Below are 21,679 nucleotides of genomic sequence, written 5' to 3' on the forward strand. Positions count from 1 at the left end.
GGACGTTGTGTCATGGTCGCCTGGAGTTTTTGTCTAGTTCCTGGTTCTTGGGACGTTGTGTCATGTGTCGCCTGGAGGTTTTGGTCTAGCACCTAGCTTGTTCCTAATGGTCGCAAAGAAATATAGCAGTGCAGATGGCACTATTTTTCTAAGTGCAGAGATGTATTATAGGTAATGTATGTGTAGGGACTTCCAAAGCAGAATGCAGAATGATCAGCATACCCCAAATCCAGAGGTTGTGAGTTCAAATCCCAGGTGGGGTCATATTGAAAAGTCAGTGCTAAGTGATCATGTCAAATGTAATCATATTGTAATTGATTGAAGATCATTTTACTATTTTAGCTGACCAGCATACCACTTACCTTAAAATTCCCATACCATTTCATTACTTTACTTCTAATGGTTTGGGACACCTAGGACAAAAACCTCCAAGGGACCATGAGACAACGTCCTGGGAACTTACAGGGAACTACACAAAGGTCCCCAGAGAACGTTCCCTTGGGTCTATCATGCGAAGTCCTAAGGACTAGTAAAATAAAAGTCCTAAAAATGTACTGAAATGGTCTTCAGTGACGTCCTGGGAACTTACAGGGAACTAGACAAAGATCCCCCAGAGAATGTTCCCTTGGGACTATCAAAAAGAAGTATATATATATATATATGTGTGTGTTTTATTGTTACACATCGGATGGGTGCAGTGAAATGTGTTGTTTTACAGGGTCAGCCATTGTAGTACAGCACCCCTGGGGTTAATTGGGTTTAAGTGCCTTGCTCAAGGGCACATTTACAGATTTTCCCCCTTGTCGGCTTTTGTATTCAAACAAGCGACCTTTCAGTTACTGGCCCAATGCTTTAACCTCTAGGCTACCTGCCACCCTATCATGCGATGTCCTAAGGACTTCCTAAGGATGTCCTAACAAAAGTCCTAATAACATCCTAAAAAGGTTCTGACATGGTCCTCAGTGACGTCCTGGGAACTTACAGGTAACTACATAAAGGTCCCCCAGAGAACGTTCCCTTGGAACCATCATGCGAAGTCCCCTTGACCATCATGAAACGTCCCCTTGTGGTCATTGAATGTTATGGATTATCTATGGATAACGTCTCGCTGAAAACCGTTAAGGAACCTAATGGGAACGTCCCTGAACATCCCTAGGACGTCCCCTGTTTACGGGGATACAAGTGTTTTGGAGATGTATCCCCACCACATGGTATGTATAACTGTATATAGTGTCTGATGCTTTGGTTTCAGCAATATGATAGAACAGTGTAGGTCTACAGGAACTGCAGATACAAAAATCAGGTGAACATGGTCCATGTCTAAATAAACAAATAAAACACTGCTTTGAGGCAGGGTTCTGGGCAAGTATGCGTCCTGTGTTCAGAAGTTCTCAGCAATTTCAAGTAAAGGAATGCTTTTCTGCTCCTGCCTTAATAAACTCAAACCCAACTGCAAATAAATAAACTACAGTCTCCTGTTGCTCACTTGACTTTCTTTCCCTTCTTTTATCCTCTCCACCTCATCTGTGTGTACTTGCCAATATCCCTCCCTGCTCTGGCGTCTGCCTGGGCTCTATCCACCCCATACCCCTCCCTCCCTCCCTCTCTCTCCCACCCCTCTCTCTTCCCCCCTCTTTCATTTGATTGCATGTCCGATAACGTTGGCTGTGCTGTTCACAGTTCAATACAACAAACATGGATCCAGTGTTGTCATCTACTTAGCATTGATTCAATCGGTAATGTCGTACATTAGGGTACGGACACTTATTGTCAAGGTCACCTAACAAGTCCAGTCCACAGATACCAACCCTATTTAATATGTGGTGCACTAACTTTGAATCGATTCACAGTATAGGTTTCAATGGATGTTCACTCATCTGAAACATGAGTCTTTGGAATTGCGTGGCATGCTTATAATAAATGTAATCTCTATACAAAGTCGATTTGACCATTTTGACTTATAAATGCCTTTTTTCGAGGGTTGGTAAAACTGTTTATATTGTTCAATAAAATCCGTCATATGGGTTCACTATTTCTCCATTACTCTTTCTCTGATTATAATGTTTCCTTCTGATTTTCTTTCTTCACTGTCTATGAAAATGTGAGGTTCAAAAAAGATCCCTCCATCTGGGTTTGTGTCATTCCAAAGATCAGATGTATGCATGACTTACCGAACTGACTAGAACTGAGAAAAAGACACAAAGGCATGAACAAGCTGGTGAATGTTTAATGTGGCCAGGCATAATGATACCCACCAACTGTTATTGCGCATCCTGTACCTCTCATTCTGACAAGTCCCCTGTTCCAAAGCACTGATGTGTTGTACACGCATGGGCTCATTCAGAGGGATACGGAGAACATGATTTTAAACCCAAAGCATGTCTGACTCCTTATACAAGAGACCACAAGAGCAACAGCGGGCTTGCTACAGCACAGCAGTGGAGGCTGGTGGGAGGAGCCATAGAAGGATGGGCTCATTGTAACGGCTGGAATGGAAATAATAGAACGGTATCAAACATCATATGGAAACCACATGATAGACTCCGTTCCATTGATTCCATTCCAGCCATTATAATGAGCCCATCCTCCTACATATCCTCCCACCAGCCTCTACTGCAGTACAGTAGCCTACAACCACAGCTGCTCCTGCAGATGCTCCTGCAGCTCCACTACATTACCTCCTTGTGTAACTCTTCTGCTGCACTTGAGGCTTATTTTCCATAATTATAGCAATAACCATTTATGCAGAATCCATCATAAGAGATAGCCATAGAAAAAACTGAGCTCGATATGGGCTTGACAGAAGCCTACACTATCTCCCTGCTGCGGGTATTGATTTGTAGTGCTGCAGTGCTGAGTCTATGGACGCCCGGGGCCCATAAAACTTCCCTCTGGGCACTGCCCATCCCATCTGATCACTCATACCGAATGACTGAACGAGAGGAGCTCCTGCGACTGGCAGATATACAGATTGATACAGCTGCTGAGGAGTCTATCTCAAACATCAACCAGTCAGAAGTCATTTGAATGTCAAGGATCGTTTGTGAATTTTGGTGGTGTACCGTGACTGTCCGAATAAGATTGGGGTAGAAATAGTCCTATGTTTATAACCAATTACTTTTGGCATATGGACAACGCTGCATTTCACAGTTATGATGATAGTTACTGACAGTTCTTCAGCACACATTGCAGTTTGTTAATGCCAAAATAACAAGGCTGACAAGATGAGTCCTCTTGCTTGTGGCGTCCAGCTCCAGCTTTGCCCAATCAGATTTTGACTAACAAGCCCAAGGCAGGCTCTAATGAAGTGCAGTTTTGGGAAAGATTCACATCCAGATAACCCGGGCACGAGTTACGAGGCAAGTTTGAGGGAGTTCTTCACAGAGTTTAGACTAGAGATGCAGAAGCCAAAGAGCTATTGAGAAGAAGGGTTGCCGTGGTTGACTCCTTTGTTTGCCAGTTTCCCAACCTACAATGAACTTATAGGGCTTTGTAAAGAGAGGTCACATTGCATGAGCAACCAGACCAATTGGCCTTAGTCATGTACTCCTATCTGAAACCTGTCTGGGTAGAGTGTGTACTGGCATATTGATGTATAGAATTGGGGAAAACATGTTTCATTGTTTGTTTGCAATGTCCATTTTCCTGATTGATTGAATCGATACAGATCCATACAACTAGTAGTGTATAACTTTCAATATGAGAAGTTCAGTGACTAACAGTGTCCTCTTGGCCATGTTGGGGAGTAGTGAACAACATGTAGTCAACTAGTCATTTAACTACATATTTGCAGTAGCTTGGTGGTAGTTGAACTAAAATCAAATCTTGGTAGTGTTTTCAGTAGTTAATAACTTTTTTTGTTGCCATTTAGCGGTGTAGCTAACTACTGGAAGTACATACGATTTTATTTGCAAAAAGAAAAGATATGGGTGAAGTAGGGACAAATTTCCTTTATTTTTACGGTATCCAACCTGCCTAATTCTCACTTGAAACGTGTGTTTAATAGGCTAAATTACACATTCTGGTAACATCTGACTCCAGAGGGATCTGTCTTACAATTTGTAGTCTATGAAATATCAGATGTAGATATGATAATGCATCACTTAGTAGTTTGGATGTAGTGAACTACTTTTGTAACTTTAGAAAAGTAACCTATATTTTTCTTAAGGGTAGCTTTAGCGTAGCTTAACTTCTTCCAGTGTGAAGTAATTGTAGCTTGGTAGGCTCTATTTTCAGAGGAGCTTCCCCAACACTGCCTGTTTGGAAGCGCTTGGATACACTACATGACCAAAAGTATGTGGGCACCTGCACATCCAACACCTCGTTCCAATATCATGGGCATTAATATGGAGTTGGTCCCCCCTTTGCTGCAGTAACAGCCTCCACTCTTATGGGAAGGCTTTCCACTAGATGTTGGAACATTGCTGCGGGGACTTGCTTCCATTCAGCCACAAGAGCATTTGTGAGGTCGGGCACTGATATTGGGCAATTAGGCCTGGCTCGCAGTTGACGTTCCAATTCATCCCAAAGGTGTTCGATGGGGATGAGGTCAGGGCTCTGTGCAAGCCAGTCAAGTTCTTCCACAACGATCTTGACAATCAATTTCTGTATGGACTTCGCTTTGTGCACAGAAGCATTGTCACGCTGAAACAGGAAAGGGCCTTCCGCTTTGTTGCCACAAAGTTAGAATCATCTAGAATGTCATTGTACAGTGCCTTCGGAAACTATTCAGACCCCATGACTTTTTCCACATTTTGTTACGTTGCAGCCTTATTCTAAAATGGATTTTTTTTAAACTCAGCAATCTACACACAATACTCCATAATGACAAAGCGAAAACAGGTTTTTTGATTTTTTTTGCAAAAGTATTACAAATAAAAAACAGAAATACCTTATTTACATAAGTATTCAGACCCTTTGCTACGAGACTCGAAATTGAGCTCAGGTGCATCCTGTTTCCATTGATCATCCTTGAGATGTTTCTACAGCTTGATTGGAGTCCACCTGTGATAAATTCAATTGATCGGACATGATTCTGAAAGGCACACACCTGTCTATTTAAGGTCCCACAGTTGACAGTGCATGTCAGAGCAAAAACCAACCATGAGGTCAAAGGAATTGTCCGTAGAGCTCTGAGACAGGACTGTGTCGAGGCACAGATCCATCATTCTTAAATGGAAGAAGTTTGGAACCACCAAGACTTCCTATAGCTGGCCACCTGGCCAAACTGAGCAATCGGGGGAGAAGGGCCTTGGTCAGGGAGCTGACAAAGATCTCAATGGTCACTCTGACAGAGTTCTAGAGTTACTCTGTGGAGATGGGAGAACCTCCCAGAAAGACAACCATCTCTGCAGCACTCCACCAATCAGGCATTTATGGTACATTGGCCAGATGGAAGCCACTCCTCAGTAAAAGGCAAATGACAGCCCACTTGGAGTTAGCCAAAAGGCACCTAATACTCTCAGACCAAGAGAACAAGATTCTCTGGTCTGATGAAACCAAGATTGAGCTCTTTGGCCTGAATGCAAAGCGTCACGTCTGGAGGAAAGTTGGCAGCCTCATGCTGTGGGGATGTTTTTCAGTTGTAGGGATTGGGAGACTAGTCAGGATTCAGGGAAATATGAATGGAGCAAAGTACAGAGAGATCCTTGATGAAAACCTGCTCCAGAGCGCTCAGGACTTCAGACTGAGGCGAAGGTTCACCTTCCAATAGGACGACCCTAAGCACACAGCCAAGACAGGGCAGGAGTGGCTTTGGGACAAGGCTCTGAATGAAGATTGGGAGAAACTCCCAAAATACAGGTGTGCCAAACTTGTAGCACCAAAGTGCTTCAACAAAGTACTGAGTAATGGGTCTGAAAACTTACGTAAATGTGATATTTCATTTATTTAGTATTTTTATAAATTAGCAAAAAATTCAAAAACCTGTTTTTGCTTTGTCATTATGGGGTATTGTGTGTAGATTGATGATGGGAAAAAAACGATTTAATCAATTTTAGAATAAGACTGTAACGTAACAAAATGTGAAAAAAGTCAAGGGGTCTGAATACTTTCCGAAGGCACTGTATGCTGTAGCCTTAAGATTTCCCTTCACTGAAATTAAGGGGCCTAGCTAGAACCATGAAAAACATCCCCAGACCGTTATTCCTCCACCACCAAACTTTACAGTTGCCGTTGTGCATTGGAGCAGGTAGCGTTCTCCTGGCATCCACCAAACCCAGATTCGTCTGTCGGACTGCCAGATGGTGAAGCGTGATTCCTCACTCCAGACAACGAGTTTCCACTGAGTCCAATGGCGGCGAGATTTACACCATTCCAACCGACGCTTGGCATTGCGCATGGTGATCTTAGGCTTGTGTGCGGCTGTTCGGCCATAGAAACCCATTTCATGAAGCTCCCGACGAACAGTTCTTGTGCTGACGTTGCTTCCAGAGGCCGTTTGAAACTCGGTGGTGAGTGTTGCAGCCAACGACCGACATTTTTTTCTTTACACGCTACGCACTTCAGAACTTGGTGGTCCCGTTCTGTGAGCGTGTGTGGCCTACCACTTCGCTTCTGAGCCGCTGTTGCTCCTAGACGTTTCACTTCACAATATCACCACTTACTGTTGACCAGGGCAGCTCTAGCAGGGCAGAAATCTGATGAACTGACTTGTTGGAAAGGTGACATCCTATGACGGTGCCACGTTGAAAGTCACTGAGCTCTTCAGTAAGGCCATTTTCCTGACAATGTTTGTCTATGGATATTGCATGGCTGTGTGCTCTATTTTATACACCTATCAGCAACAGGTGTGGCTGAAATAGCCAAATCCACAAATTTAAAGGGGTGTCCACATACTTGTGCATCTTTATTATATTTTTGTTAACGTCAGGGGGATAGGTGGTAGTCCATTAAAGGTCAGGCTCCTGGCTAGACAGTGACTTTAGTGTGAAGGTTTCAGTTTTGTGGGTGTAAACGGCTTTAGTTGAAATCGGCAAAAGTGCTGCGGGCAAGGAAATACCAGACCTCATAGCTGCCCCCAAAACCCCAAACCCCAATGTTTATAAAATATATAGAGTTAGCCTCGAGTTACTGTCTCTGATGTCAGAATGCACGGGAGGTTACCACTTAGCGCCCTCTCCATGCGTCACCAATGGGTCTGGGTATGAGGGTTCAGAGTCTGGATTCATTCAAACATCTTTCAGCTCCTGGACATTAGAAAAACAACCTCACCTGTAGACAAAACAAATTAAGAACCTGTCTTTGCGGTTCAGGGTGTTTTTCCTTTCTTTTCATTTGTTTCCAGTAATTTGCTAGATCTATATCTTTCGGAACCACTCAACATGGTTTTCTGTTTTGGGTCAAGCGTTTCAATGCACTGACTGGAGTAAATTCAACACTGCAAGTGTGCTGTCTCTGACTTCAACCTGAATTTCCCTGGAGAACTCTACACAGAGCAGAACGCTGACATTTGACCCTCACTTGCTTTGAATATACATAATAACAAAGCAGCACTGAATAAGTATATTGGTTTCTAGTTATTCAGTGTATGATCTATGACATAACTGGAGCAGCTACTCAGAAATGGAGGAAATGCATGCTTTATATGTAAAAAAAAAAAAAAGTACTTTTCTCAAACACAAACACCAGTACAGCTTGTGAATCCGAGCTACATCACCTCAGTTAATCTGCCAGACCATCCATGTCCCAACTGATTACAAACTCCCCAAACCCACTCAGAGCACATAACTAGGAACCAACAGGAGATAAATAATGAATCAAAATGTTTCCGTTTTGATGTTTTACTCTTACGAGCTGTTCTGCGACCCCTACTTTGAGAAGAGGCTTTTTCAAAGAATTCAGGCCCGCATCCATTGAAGCGCATGGGAAAGCATCCCAGGAGGAACTTCTCGTTTGAGGAGAGGAACTGGAAGGCTATTAAAGTATACAGCGCTTAAGAGCACCTGGCCTGTAGTACACAGCCTCAATTACCACTACACACATCTCAGCACCAATAACATGCATTCTGTGACTTACATACGCCATACTATGCTTCATTGTGTACTTATATTATTTTGTTATAGTCAGGGGTGGGTTCAACTTGGACTTTCAAAATGGTGGACCGTATTATTCACGAATCAAAGCATTCTTAGTATGTTAGTTATTGTAACGGTACTATTGGAGTACAGTGGTAAGTTATGCTGCAGCTGTTGTTAGACGGTAATTCTGTCCAGCAGGCTCAGACATATGTCCTCCTGACACCCCCTTAGAGTCTCTCTATGACATCACTCTCTGGCTCCACTGTCCTTACTCCTTAAGCCAATGATAAACTCATTCATACGCATTCATGACATTAGCATTTTCCTCAGATAGATTAACATTTCCTCCGACACAAACAAAGGCATCAAGAGAGAGGGAGCAGATGAATCAGATGGCATGGGGAGTGTGGGCTGAACTGGCTCAAAGGGAGGACAGGTCAGCATTCGTTACTTGCCTGAGCTGGGAGGGCTGAGCTTGGGAGGGGAGAGAGAGGTGGCAGAGAAAGTTCATTAGAGTTGTATTGCTTATCTCAGATGATGAGGCTCATGGTTTAGATCTGCAACTATCACACACACTCATGCGTCATGCACACATTCACATGCATGTACAGTAGCACACACACACACACACACACACACACACACACACACACACACACACACACACACAAACACACACCTCTGAGCACACAGCTCTGATGGAGGTTACCGGGTAACGTTGAGGCCTTGAAATGCAAATGTGCTGAAAGACAAAGTCAATGCATATTTAATGGGGGACAAGGCAGCTTAGTTTCTGCTGTGTGACAGTGACCACTTGTGTGTGCTCACTGGGATGTCATGTAGCCAGAGATGGGCAGTTTTTATGTTACAATTTTGTTACGAATTTGGTCATTTGAATTACACTGGGCTGTACTACACTCCAATGTATTTTCTAATTTTAAATACTATAATTTGTATTTTCAAAATACTTTGCTTATATCATTTAAAAAAATAGTGATTCACATTTTGTGGCCGCCTTTCACCCTGCATTTGTATCAGAAGTCTGATAGCACTGTTGTTTTAAGAGCATCTGCTAAACGAACTAAATATAAATGTATATGTAAAAATGTTGATAAATACTTTATTGAGGGAAATGTACTTGATACAATTGTGATATATTGTTGTTTCACCTAGCTATTTTAAGATGAATGCATTAATTGTAAGTCGGTCTGGATAAGAGTGTCTGCTAAATGACAAATGTAAATATGAAAAATTGCAAAGCATGCTGAGTATTGTTCTAATGAGCTCCGCCCCAAAACAAGGCCAAAAATAATAATACCCAGTGTGCTTCGCAGTTCATTTTGGTATGTTCATTTTCATAGACACATTTACATTTTGTTCATTTAGCAGACACTCTTATCCAGAGTGAATTACTCATCTATGGTAGATAAACAAAATTTCACAGTCATAGAAAGAAAAATGCTTTTGTAACTGTTGTTGCTGTTCGGGCTAGCTAAATACAAATGTATTTTTGTGTAATAAAATACAAAATTCATGTATTTTAATTAAATACATAACAAACTACAATACGCTAGAAAAATACATGATCTTTATGGTATTTTGTATCTGTATTTTGTAATTGTATTTTGCCATTTTTGCCGATCCCTGGCTGTAGCCGTAGCGGGCACAGATGCCACCTCTCTCTTGAAGGTATCCAGCTGCACTACTGGGGAGCAGAGAACAATTCAGATGCAGCATTTTATGGTTTAATTCATGTAAGATTCTGTAAGGATCAAAACGGAACAGATCATTTCAGGTCACAGAGTTTGTCGCAGCGAGACACAATATTTAGTCTCAGTGAAGTTACTTGTTTGTGGATTTGATTATGAAGCTGTTGACCCAGGAAACAGCTTGTGTGTGTGTTTCTGTGCATGTCTGTGCCGTTTAAGATGAGAGAGGATGATAAAAAAAATGATGAACTGCCTTATGTCTATTGCAGCATATTGAATGACTGTCATTCATATTTCATTCACCCAGCTCAATGTAACATCTGTAGGTTTAGGCTACTACACTATACTAACATTTTCCCCCTACCCATCATGAGGTTGCTACAACCTAGCCTATGAATGAAAGCTTACAACGTAGGTGCACAGGTCAAGACAATTTTTAGTAATCAAGGTGACAGAAAGTGACACTTTCAATACCGTCTTGCCTGCATCCAGCTAATCTAGGGTGTAGTCATTAGTCCAACAGATGCAAATGAGAGTTTCTATTGGACAAATTCAGCTTGCTCACATAGCATCACGCTGTGTTTGAGGCGGGTGTTTGAGTAGGCTAAACTAGCTAGCTGGCAGCATTCACTAGTTAAGTGAAAGTAAAAAAATAAAATACAACCAAGTAAATATATCAATCTTTCTCTCTCTTCTTAATTTTGGAAGAAATACATTTGTTCAAAACTGTTCAACTATCGTTTTTTTCTCTTTTTGAGTCACCACATTTAATGCACTGCAGAGCTAGCTAGCTGTAGCTTATGCTTTCAGTACTAGATTCTATCTCTGATCCTTTGATTGGGTGGACAGTGTGTCAGTTCCTGCTGCAAGAGCTCTGATAGGTTGGAGGACGTCCTCCGGACGTTGTCAAACTTACTGTGTAAGTCTATGGAAGGGGGGGAAAACCATATATTGAAGTCAATGTACCCAGAGGAGGACAGAAGCTAACTGTCCTCCGTCTGCACTATGGTGCTACTCTACAGAGTGCTGCTGAGGATGTTCTAGACATTCATTGCAAAACAGTGTGCTTTAATACATTATTTGGTGACATCTAGCATAGTTTTATCGAAACTTTATTAATGTTTCACTATTTCTATGTTTATGAAATTCACTGAGGAGGATGGTCCTCCCCTTCCTCCTCTGAGGTGCCGCACATGTGCATGTGTGTGTATGTGTGTTTGTGCACATTCGTGTGTGTGTATTTAGCAGGACACAAAGGCTGGTGTTCAGTGTGCAGTTTGCTTTCTGGTTACACAGCTGTCATCTTACTGACTACGCAAACAATCAACACACACAAACTTCATCCTTGCAATACTTCAAGCTTAAGAAATGCCATGGGCACTTGGATCATTCAGGGAAACTGTTAGGATCTCATTAAAACTAACATGTCTAACATAAGTTCTACAGAAATGTGAAGTTTGAAGAAGCCCTCTGCCTTGTCCCTGCCACCATGCACACAAATATCTGGCCACCCAGCTGGAACTGTTCACTCACCCATACTAAAGCCTTTTAGGGTCTTTGAGGGCTAACCCTATCAGACCACACTGTATTAGCGGATGGACTTTCACAACAAACAAACAAAAAACAGTGTTAGATTAAGTCAATGCATTAACAATTCTCGTATCTACACTCTGGTGTTGTTGTTTTTTAGAGAAGATTTTAAAAAGCATACATTTCAGGATCAAGAGTGTCCTATTTTCTGGAATAATCTCAAATCTATAGTTCTGAGTTACTGTGGTAACATTACATCATACAAGCAGCTCACAGCGTCATTCCCATTCCAACGGCTACAGACACCAGACCCAGCCCTTACGCAATCGATAAGGGGAGAGGATTCAGAGTGATACAGAGCACACCTTGGCCATTATTCCACATGAAGGAAAATTACTGGAGCATTTCATCTCAGCCATGAGAGAGAGGGAGAACAGAGGGCATGAGACATATTTTATTCATCCTACTAGTAAGTGCAGTCACAGTGGAGGTAGGAGGCTGCAGGTCCACTCCTCTAGGCCAGAGGTTTCTTACAGACTGGCCGCCACATCAACCACATTATGGTCTTCTCTACTGTACAGAGCATCTCCAAGAAAGCACTTGTATAGCTGTCAATAACTGTCAATAGCAACTCTGGGTTGGGCGCAGCTGAGTACACAGCTTTCATGTAGAACCCTGATACACCTCTCTTCTTAGACACGGTGTATAGTTGCAGTAAGCAGTGAGTGCTTATTGACACTGTGGAGAAGACATGCACACAAACACACACACACACACACACACACACACGCACACACAGAGATGTCCACGCAAGGACTCAGGCAAGCAAGCAAGCACACACACACACACACACACACACACACACACACACACACACACACACACACACACACACACACACACACACACACACACACACACACACACACACACACACACACACACACACACACACACACACAGACAGAGGTTGTGTAATCTGATCCCAACTTCCATCTCGGGTCAGCTGTCTACTACACCTGCTCCCCAAAATCCATTAGCTGTTGCTGCCCTCTGCTGCTCCATTATAGTAATTGCAATGGAGGCAAAGTTATGAGCTGTTATGAGACCCTTTTCAAATACCGTAAAGTCAGTAGCAGTAATTTGTTAGGCCTATCAAATTGTAGATAAAAAAGGCAATAACAGGGAATTCAATAAATATAAAGTGCAATATTTCTATGTGAAACAGATAAAGGCATGTGTGTGTATTTGCTGTCATTTCCTTTCTCAAACATAAACTGTGAAAAAGCTTTAGAACCGAAGAATCACAGGAGTCAGTTTTGCCGTTGCATTGTAGTTTACACTTGGTCAGGAACCACAAACTGTACAATACTTGTGCAAAATTTACATCACATTAATCAGTGTTGGTATAGCCTTGGAAGTTACAGGAAATACGGACCATATACATTGGAACATATACTGTACACTTATGAGTGTAGATAGATTTATTAGGTTTAGAGTAATGAGTCAGTTTGGTCTTAAGGACAGGGTTTGGAGTCTACGACAGGCTCACAGCGGTCCACCACGGCCCGGATCTCGCCGATCTGAATGCCATCGTACACCCCAGAGATGGAGGTCCACTGGGTCTCTCCGTTGCGGTATGTACGGCTCAGCCTGGCTGTGAAGGGGATGTCTGCGGTGATCTTACGGCCCTCCATGCGCACGTTACAGGAGTGGTTGGGTGGCACCTTGAGCTCCACCGACACAGAGTGGCTGAGGGCTTCCACCATGGTGGTGCCCCTGTTGAACTGCAGGGTCTTCTCCCCACTGAACTCAACCCCTGCGGAGCCGATCAGGGGGATCTTGGCTGTGATGCCGGCGGTGATGCCCAGCATGGTGGTGCGTCCGATGTTCCAGGTGCTCTCCACCTCTGACGTCTTGGAGATGGTCACCGTCTTCACTACCGTCTGGCACTCGTTGTTGGTGACGCCGGAGAGGCGCATGGTCTCAGGGGGGTAGTGGAACATTTCCACCTCATCAATGCCATACTTGACGTGGGAGATATGCTGGGTGTAGGCGTCTCTGTTGATGGCCAGGACCTGGTAGCTCTTGTACCAGTACTCATCGCCCTCCCAGGGCAAGAAGAAAGCCTTGAACTGAGGGACCACCTTCCCCAAGCCATACTTGTTCTTCCCAACGTAGATGCCCACTCCAGAGCACGTTCTAACTGAGTTTTTGGGCACCGAGCCGTATGAGTCCTCCTTCCACTCAACAAACTCAAAGTTGTCTCTGTTGGCCAGGATCTCAAACTCTGAGGCTTTGTACTCTCTCTCACCGTAGGGGTATTGGCAGTACGGGCCCTTGCTAGGAGTGTAAAAGCCGGCTTCGCAGTTGTATTTGCAGATGTAGTCGGTGCGTTCGGTGTAGCCGTTGTAGATGCCCATAGCTGCGGTGGGGAGAGAACCATTCCAGCTCAGCCACTGCAGGTTGACATTGTCCCCGAACATGAATGGAGCAGGCTTCTGTTGGTCGTCCTCAAACTCAGGCGGGTTTTTTGGACCCTGGATGGGACCATTACTGGACAGTAGGGGGACCTTTCCTCCCAGCACTGGGTTTAACAGGGACACTGGAAGACAAAGAATACACTGGACATGTGAGAATACCAATACTTTAGTCCTAAATACTAGGCCATTTGAGTATGCACATTTTTTGTTTGTTTAATGTATACAACATTTCGAAAATCGAGTATACTTTAAATGCCCGCATGTGAAACTCATTTTGGCTTTGATCAATGAGATATGGGGACGCGCTATCGAAATCAACGAATAGCAGGAAACAACGCAATCGCGCATGACACATTCTCAGTATGTGAAAAAATGATATTTTATAGTAGCCTATGTGAATTTTTTAAAATCGAGTATGGTTTAAATGTCAGGATGTTATAGGCCTACTCATTTTGGCTCTTCATCTAGTAGAATTTGATGCACACTTTTCCATAATGGATTGGAAGAGGTGGGCTGCGAGTGATAAAGCCTAGTTCTCTTCAAGTAGCCAAACAACAAATGAAGCTACTTAAACGGGAAGACGCCGAATAGCGAAGCTGCTGCAGCGGTGTTCAAATGTAGGCCAAGTAGTTTGTGTTCTCCTTAATATGATCACCATTATTGCATCGTAGGCTACGATGCAATAATGAAAACAGAAGTCTTTATTTTTTTTTACCCAAAGTGGATTTCTGTTTTCTCATTGAAAAGTGTTTCTTGTCCTCTTGGCCTTCATCAGGGCTTTTAAAGTAAATATAAACCACCTTTTGATTTCTGAATGGGTCAGCACCAGGGACTCAGGATGTGGCTGCATTATGGATGTCAAGTTAATCAAGCCTTTTGATTTGAACATATGGATTGTCTTAGTTTGTAGTCTAAGGTCGTTAAAACATACGTGAGTGACAATGTGTCAATATTGGAGTAGTTGGCCAGAACCGAAGGCAGGAGAGAGTTGATGTCATGGACACGGACTCCTGTGTGACAGTGGACCTTGGTCGGTCCACAGACCGTAGGCAGGCCAAAATCTCTCACCATCGAGCTTCCCACAATGATGGTGGTCGTGATGGAATCCGATGGGTAAACAACCTATTGAACTGTGGTGGCCATGGGGGAGGGTGCCACTGGGCGGCCGCCGGCTATTGGTATACACCCAGGGCCTGGTATGTCCGTCTTAAGCGGGGAAAAGCTGTTTGATAGCTGGATCCGACCTTCTCGGATAGATGGGTGGCCAGAATGCCTCTCTGATCTATGCCTTGCGAGTGTCCAGTCTCCCGGTTGAGCTGAACATCTGTCCGTTGGATTAGGACAATCAACGCAACCTGACTCATGAACAGCTTTGCTACAGGAGGCATTTAAAACTGATATTCGGTTTCCCCTTGGTTACAGCAAGGTAGTTATACATAGAAAGCAGGTTGTCCTTATTCCTTGCAGCCGAGCTAACAGCCGGAGAATCTCTTCCCTAAGATGCTTGATGGTGGTGCACTTAGGGCAGACAAATCCCTGTCCATTTTCCAGTTCCACCTGATCTTCATCTTGTGATTGTGAGGAAATCATCTCACACCTGAAGCATTTGAAGCACCCCTATTACGAGCCTTTTCAACCTTTCTTTCGTGTCGTCTGAGATTCCCAAAGATTGGAAAGCAGCTGCGGTGATCCCCCTCTTCAAAGGGGGGGACACTCTTGACCCAAACTGCTACAGACCTATATCTATCCTAACCTGCCTTTCTAAGGTCTTCGAAAGCTAAGTCAACAAACAGATTACCGACCATTTCGAATCCCACCGCACCTTCTCCGCTATGCAATCTGGTTTCAGAGCTGGTCATGGGTGCACCTCAGCCACGCTCAAGGTCCTAAACGATATCTTAACCACCATCGATAAGAAACAATACTTGTGCAGCCGTATTCATTGACCTGGCCAAGGCTTTCGACTCTGTCAATCACCACATCCTCATCGGCAGACTCAATAGCCTTGGTTTCTCAAATGATTGCCTCGCCTGGTTCACCAACTACTTCTCTGATAGAGTTCAGTGTGTCAAATCGGAGGGCCTGTTGTCCGGGCCTCTGGCAGTCTCTATGGGGGTGCCACAGGGTTAAATTCTTGGGCCGACTCTCTTCTCTGTATACATCAATGATGTTGCTCTTGCTGCTGGTGAGTCTCTGATCCACCTCTACGCAGACGACACCATTCTGTATACTTCTGGCCCTTCTTTGGACACCGTGTTAACAACCCTCCAGACGAGCTTCAATGACATACAACTCTCCCTCCGTGGCCTCCAACTGCTCGCCCATCCAGCATCACTACTCTGGACGGTTCTGACTTAGAATATGTGGACAACTACAAATACCTAGGTGTCTGGTTAGACTGTAAACTCTCCTTCCAGACTCACATCAAACATATCCAATCCAAAGTTAAATCTAGAATTGGCTTCCTATATTGCAACAAAGCATCCTTCACTCATGCTACCAAACATACCCTCGTAAAACTGACCATCCTACCGATCCTCGACTTCGGCGATGTCATTTACAAAATAGCCTCCAATACCCTACTCAATAAATTGGATGCAGTCTTTCACAGTGTCATCCGTTTTGTCACCAAAGCCCCATATACTACCCACCACTGTACGCTCTCTTTGGCTGGCCCTCGCTTCATATTCGTCGCCAAACCCGCTGGCTCCAGGTCATCTACAAGACCCAGCAGGTATATCTTTCTGGTCACCCCCAAAGCCAATTCCTCCTTTGGCCGCCTCTCCTTCCAGTTCTCTGCTGCCAATGACTGGAACGAACTACAAAAATCTCTGAAACTGGAAACACTTATCTCCCTCACTAGCTTTAAACACCAGCTGTCAGAGCAGCTCACAGATTACTGCACCTGTACATAGCCCATCTATAATTTAGCCCAAACAACTACCTCTTCCCCTACTGTATTTATTTATTTTGTTCCTTTGCACCCCATTATTTCTACTTTCTATTTTGCACATTCTTCCACTGCAAATCTACCATTCCAATGTTTTACTTGCTATATTGTATTTACCTCACCACCATGGCCTTTTTTTGCCTGTACCTCCCTTATCTCACCTCAGCTCACATTGTATATAGACTTATTTTTCTACTGTATTATTGACTGTATGTTTGTTTTACTCCATGTGTAACTCTGTGTTGCTGTATGTGTCGAACTGCTTTGCTTTATCTTGGCCAGGTCGCAATTGTAAATGAGAACTTGTTCTCAACTTGCCTACCTAGTTAAATAAATGTGAAATAAATAAAATAAATAAATAACATTTGTGCCCAGCCATGGATAAAAACACAGATGGGCTAGCACTGCTAGCGTTACCCTGCTCCATTTTTATGATGTCTAGCTACTCAACAGGAATCCGGACAAAAATTTGCGGTCCCAGCCATAAAGGCTGACCGGTTCGATGAACCAGTAGCAATACAAACTTAAGCTATGATTAAAAACTATTTATAGCGCCGTGAGGATGTGGCTCCTATATGTTACAGCACTTTGGTTTCACTAAAAATGTTGAAATGGAACCAAATTATCAGTTTCTGTCTGCAGTCCTTTAAAATAGGATAGACGGACTATGTTGGCTACATTTTAGGTTGAATGTGATAGTCTGCCTCCAACCAGCCTGAGTAGGCCAATAACTCCATTCCAATCCTATTCAGAGTTTGGAGAAATTCATCAAATTGGAAACGAGCTATTATCATGCTGGTTAATGTGATGCATTTTTATTTTAAATTTGAACAAATTCACCCGCACATGGCCCCGCCCCACCCCACCTACTCAGCCAGTCAGGAGCCAGTACTGCGTTGAGGCCGTGGCATACTGCATACTTTTTACTAAACGGCAAATGCTAAATAGTATGTGACGATGAGTACATAGTATGCAGTTTAAGTATGTAGTACGCTGGTATGGGTATTCGGACACGGCCACTGTCACAACATGCACCCATTACTGTTGCGTTGAAACAACTGACTTTCTGAAAGTTTTCTGTTTTCCTTTCCAAGAGGTTGAACGCTGGGATTGATTGAATAAAAGGGGTATATCATTTACCCTTCTGTCTCAGTGAGCTCTTCCTCACTATGTCCTGCAGGCTGCCTGGAGGGGAGCCTGCATCCTGGGCACCGGACAGCCCCAGGTGCAGCAGGGAAACGACCACCAAGACAAACAGCTTCATCTGAGGAAGACCAGGAAAGAGGAGGAATATTAGGAAACATGAAAGTACAATAGCGGTTACCACTATAGCTATAACACTATAGCGTTACACTAATTCACGTTAAATCAACATTTCGTTGCATTTGTGACGTTGTGTTGTCGATTCTTCTTCCATTAGCTCCATTGAAATAGTGCCCTAAATGCACAAGTAGAAGAACCAGTGCACTCACCCTCACAGTCTTCCCTCGGTGAGCAGTGAACCTGTCGGTTCTCCAGGGTTATATAGCTGGCTCCTTTATGACACTCATAAATTACAACACTCACTCTCTCAGGGCTTTGCCATGGACTAGCATGATAGGACAAACAGGAGGAACGTGGATAAAATGCTACACTCTTCTTTTTGTTTTATTTTTATTATTCGTTTCATTATCATAATCATCTGAAATGTATGAGCTAATCTCTCTCGCGCTCTCTTCTCTCTCTCCAGCCCCCTCTCTCTTACGCCCTTGACAGCACCACAACATGACAATGTATTAGCGCTTGACAAAATAATGTAAATTGGAGTTAGCGTAGACACTTCAGAATATTTTTTTTTGCCCTCTTGTTGATGTGCAGTTTCCTTTGGAAGACAAATTGCCCTGTCCTCTCATTTGTCACACCAGCTATGAGAAGGGAAGAACAGACACATTGAAGACGAGGGATTATTAACATGATTACGCAAACAGAGTGATAACAGAGATAAAGGTAAAAGGCTTCTAGGACAGAGCTGACTGTCCTGAAATATCAGACAGTCTTATCGGTGTTCCCATACCTTTCTTCAAAGTTGGTTAGGAAGGAGAATTTGGTTGTGGGCATAATAGCATGATTCAATTCAATGGATCTTTATTGTTTCCGAAGGGTAACTTGGACATTATTGATATACGGTTGAATGGCAGAAAGGACGACAAGTTGGGTGATAAAGAATGATCAAATACAGATTCTATCAATGTAAAGACCTTTATACAGCCTATCAATGTAAAGACCTTTATACTGCCTGTCCTATTTCATTATCTGCAGAGGAACATTGAACTAGCGTGATAAAGAAATTGATAATAGCTATCTGTGTCAAGGACTTATAGAGATGGCCTTGACACTTGGGATCATCAGTAGATTTGGCCAATCAGTACAAATCCAAGTTTTTGGCCTTCACCCAATAGGGTCAATAACATTACATCTGGGGGATTCTGAAGGAGGTTCTTGTCTTTGCTTATCAAAGGAAGGCTTGTGATATCTCCGAGAACAACCTCACTTGCTAGTCAGGCAAAGCTCCAATACAGGACTAAGATTGAATCGTACTACACCGGCTCTGACGCTCGTCGGATGTGGCAGGGCTTGCAAACTATTACAGACTACAAAGGGAAGCACAGCCGAGAGCTGCCCAGTAACACGAGCCTACCAAACAAGCTAAATAACTTTGAGGAAAGTAACACTGAAACATGCATGAGAGGATCAGCTGTTCCGGACGACTGTGTGATCACGCTGTCCGCAGCCGATGTGAGTAAGACCTTTAAACAGGTCAACATTCACAAGGCCGCATGGCCAGACGGATTACCACGACGTGTACTCTGAGCACGCGCTGACCAACTGGCAAGTGTCTTCACTGACATTTTCAACCTCTGCCTGTCGGAGTCTGTAATACCAAGCAGACCACCATAGTCCCTGTACCCAAGAACACTAAGGTAAACCGCCTAAATGACTAGCGAGCCGTAGCACTCACATATGTAGCCATGAAATGCTTTGAAAGGCTGGTCATGGCTCACATCACCACCATTATCCCAGAGACCCTAGACCCACTCGAATTTGCATACCGCACCAACAGATCCACAGATGTCGCAATCTCAATTGCACTCCACGCTGACCTTTCACACCTGGACAAAAGGAACACCTATGTGAGAATGCTATTCATTGACTACAGCTCAGCGTTCAACACCATAGTGCGCTCAAAGCTCATCACTAAGCTAAGGACCCTGGGACTAAAAACCTCCCTCTGCAACTGGATCCTGGACTTCCTGACGGGCCGCCCCCAGGTGGTAAGGGTAGGTAACAACACATCCGCCACGCTAATCCTCAACACGGGGGCCCCTCAGGGTTGTGTGCTCAGTCTCCTCTGTTACTCCCTGTTCACTCATGACTGCACGGCCAGGCACAACTCCAACACCATCATTAAGTTTGCTGATGACACAACAGTGGTAGGCTTGATCACCGACAATGATGAGACAGCCTATAGGGAGGAGGTCAGAGACCTGACCATGTGGTGCAAAGACAACAACCTCTCCTTCAATACGAGCAAGACAAAGGAGATGATTGTGGACTACAGGAAAAGGAGGACCGAGCACGCCCCCATTCTCATCGACGGGGATGTAGTGGAGCAGGTTGAGAGTTTCAAGTTCCTTGGTGTCCACATCATCAACAAGCTAACATGGTCCAAGCACACCAAGACAGTCGTGAAGAGGGCAGGACAAAACCTATTCCCCCACAGGAGACTGAGAAGATTTGGCTTGGGTCCTCAGGATCCTCAAAAGATTGTACAGCTGCACCATCGAGCGCATCCTGACCGGTTGCATCTCTGACTGGTATGGCAACTGCTTGGCCTCTGACCGCAAAGCACTACAAATGGTAGTGTGTACGGCCCAGTACATCACCGGGGCCAAGCTTTCTGCCATCCAGGACCTCTATACCAGGCGGTGTCAGAGGAAGGCCCTAAAAATTGTCAAATACTCCAGCCACCCTAGTCATAGACTGTTCTCTCTGCTACTGCACGGAAAGCGGTACCGGAGCACCAAGTCTAGGTCCAAGAGGCTTCTAAACAGCTTCTACCCCCAAGCCATAAGACTCCCAAACAGCTAATCAAATGGCTACCCAGACTATTTGCATTGCCCCGCCCACCCTCTTCTAAGCTGCTAATACTCTCTGTTACTATCTATGCATAGTCACTTTAATAACTCTACCTACATGTACATATTACCTCAATTACCTCGACACCGGTGCCCCCGCACATTGACTCTGTACCGGTACCCCCTGTATATAGCCCTGCTATTGTTATTTACTGCTGCTCTTTAATTATTTGTTGTTCTTATCTCTTACTTTTTTTAGGTCTTGTCTTAAAACTGCATTGTTGGTTAGGGGCTTGTAAGTAAGCATTTCACTGTAAGATCTACACCTGTTGTATTCGGCGCATGTGACAAATAACATTTGATTTGATTTGATCAGAATAGCACCACCATCACACAAAGTTTTTTGATAATGACAAAGCCTTTCTTATGCAATGTGATTCTGTTATTTTACATGATATGTGATTTCCGGTAGATCGTGTACACTAATATAAAAACTGTACAGTATAACTAAAAGGAATGGTGAGGAAGCAGCAGCAAGAGACTCATACACAGTAAGAGTACTAATCCAAATAGCATGGGGCCACCGCAACACTGGCTGCTTTATTAGAGGCAATTATCCTGCAGGGAGGTTTAAAAAGCTGCAGGGGCCTGCAGATCAAGCCACTGGAGGAGGAACCTGTCAAGGTAAAACCGCTTTCTTACATCTACCTACTGTATAAAACATACCATCACTGTTAACTCTGTGCTGAATACCAATATCACGATTCCCTGTATTGTTCATCTGCTTCATGGCACATAATAATACAGTGACTAATGCTTTGATCAATGTAATGTCAAATGTTCTAAGCTGGAGAGGCAGTTTTTGTGATTTCAG

At 43.8% G+C, this 21,679-nt stretch overlaps 1 protein-coding gene across 1 annotated transcript; it reads right to left on the bottom strand.

Annotated features, from left to right (window-relative positions):
• Window positions 1–12,627: 12,627 nt before the first annotated feature.
• On the bottom strand, window positions 12,628–17,954 carry LOC129825809 (natterin-3-like). Its single transcript, XM_055885949.1, has 2 exons — window positions 17,831–17,954; window positions 12,628–13,862 (listed from the first exon to the last, which is right to left on the bottom strand). Exons 1-2 carry the CDS (start codon window positions 17,952–17,954, stop codon window positions 12,775–12,777), a joined length of 1,212 nt encoding a protein of 403 aa, XP_055741924.1. The 3' UTR covers window positions 12,628–12,774.
• Between the last annotated feature and the right edge of the window lie 3,725 nt (window positions 17,955–21,679).

The sequence above is a fragment of the Salvelinus fontinalis genome, chromosome 28, assembly GCF_029448725.1.
Source record: "Salvelinus fontinalis isolate EN_2023a chromosome 28, ASM2944872v1, whole genome shotgun sequence".
NCBI classification, from domain to species: domain Eukaryota; kingdom Metazoa; phylum Chordata; class Actinopteri; order Salmoniformes; family Salmonidae; genus Salvelinus; species Salvelinus fontinalis.

Excerpts from the sequence above, each read along its gene's own strand:
- LOC129825809 (XM_055885949.1), bottom strand. The coding sequence starts at position 17,954 with ATGAAGCTGTTTGTCTTGGTGGTCGTTTCCCTGCTGCACCTGGGGCTG. Across the intron at positions 13,863-17,830 it reads GAGCTCACTGAGACAGAAGG|TGTCCCTGTTAAACCCAGTG; the intron begins GTAAATGATATA and ends TTTGTCTTCCAG.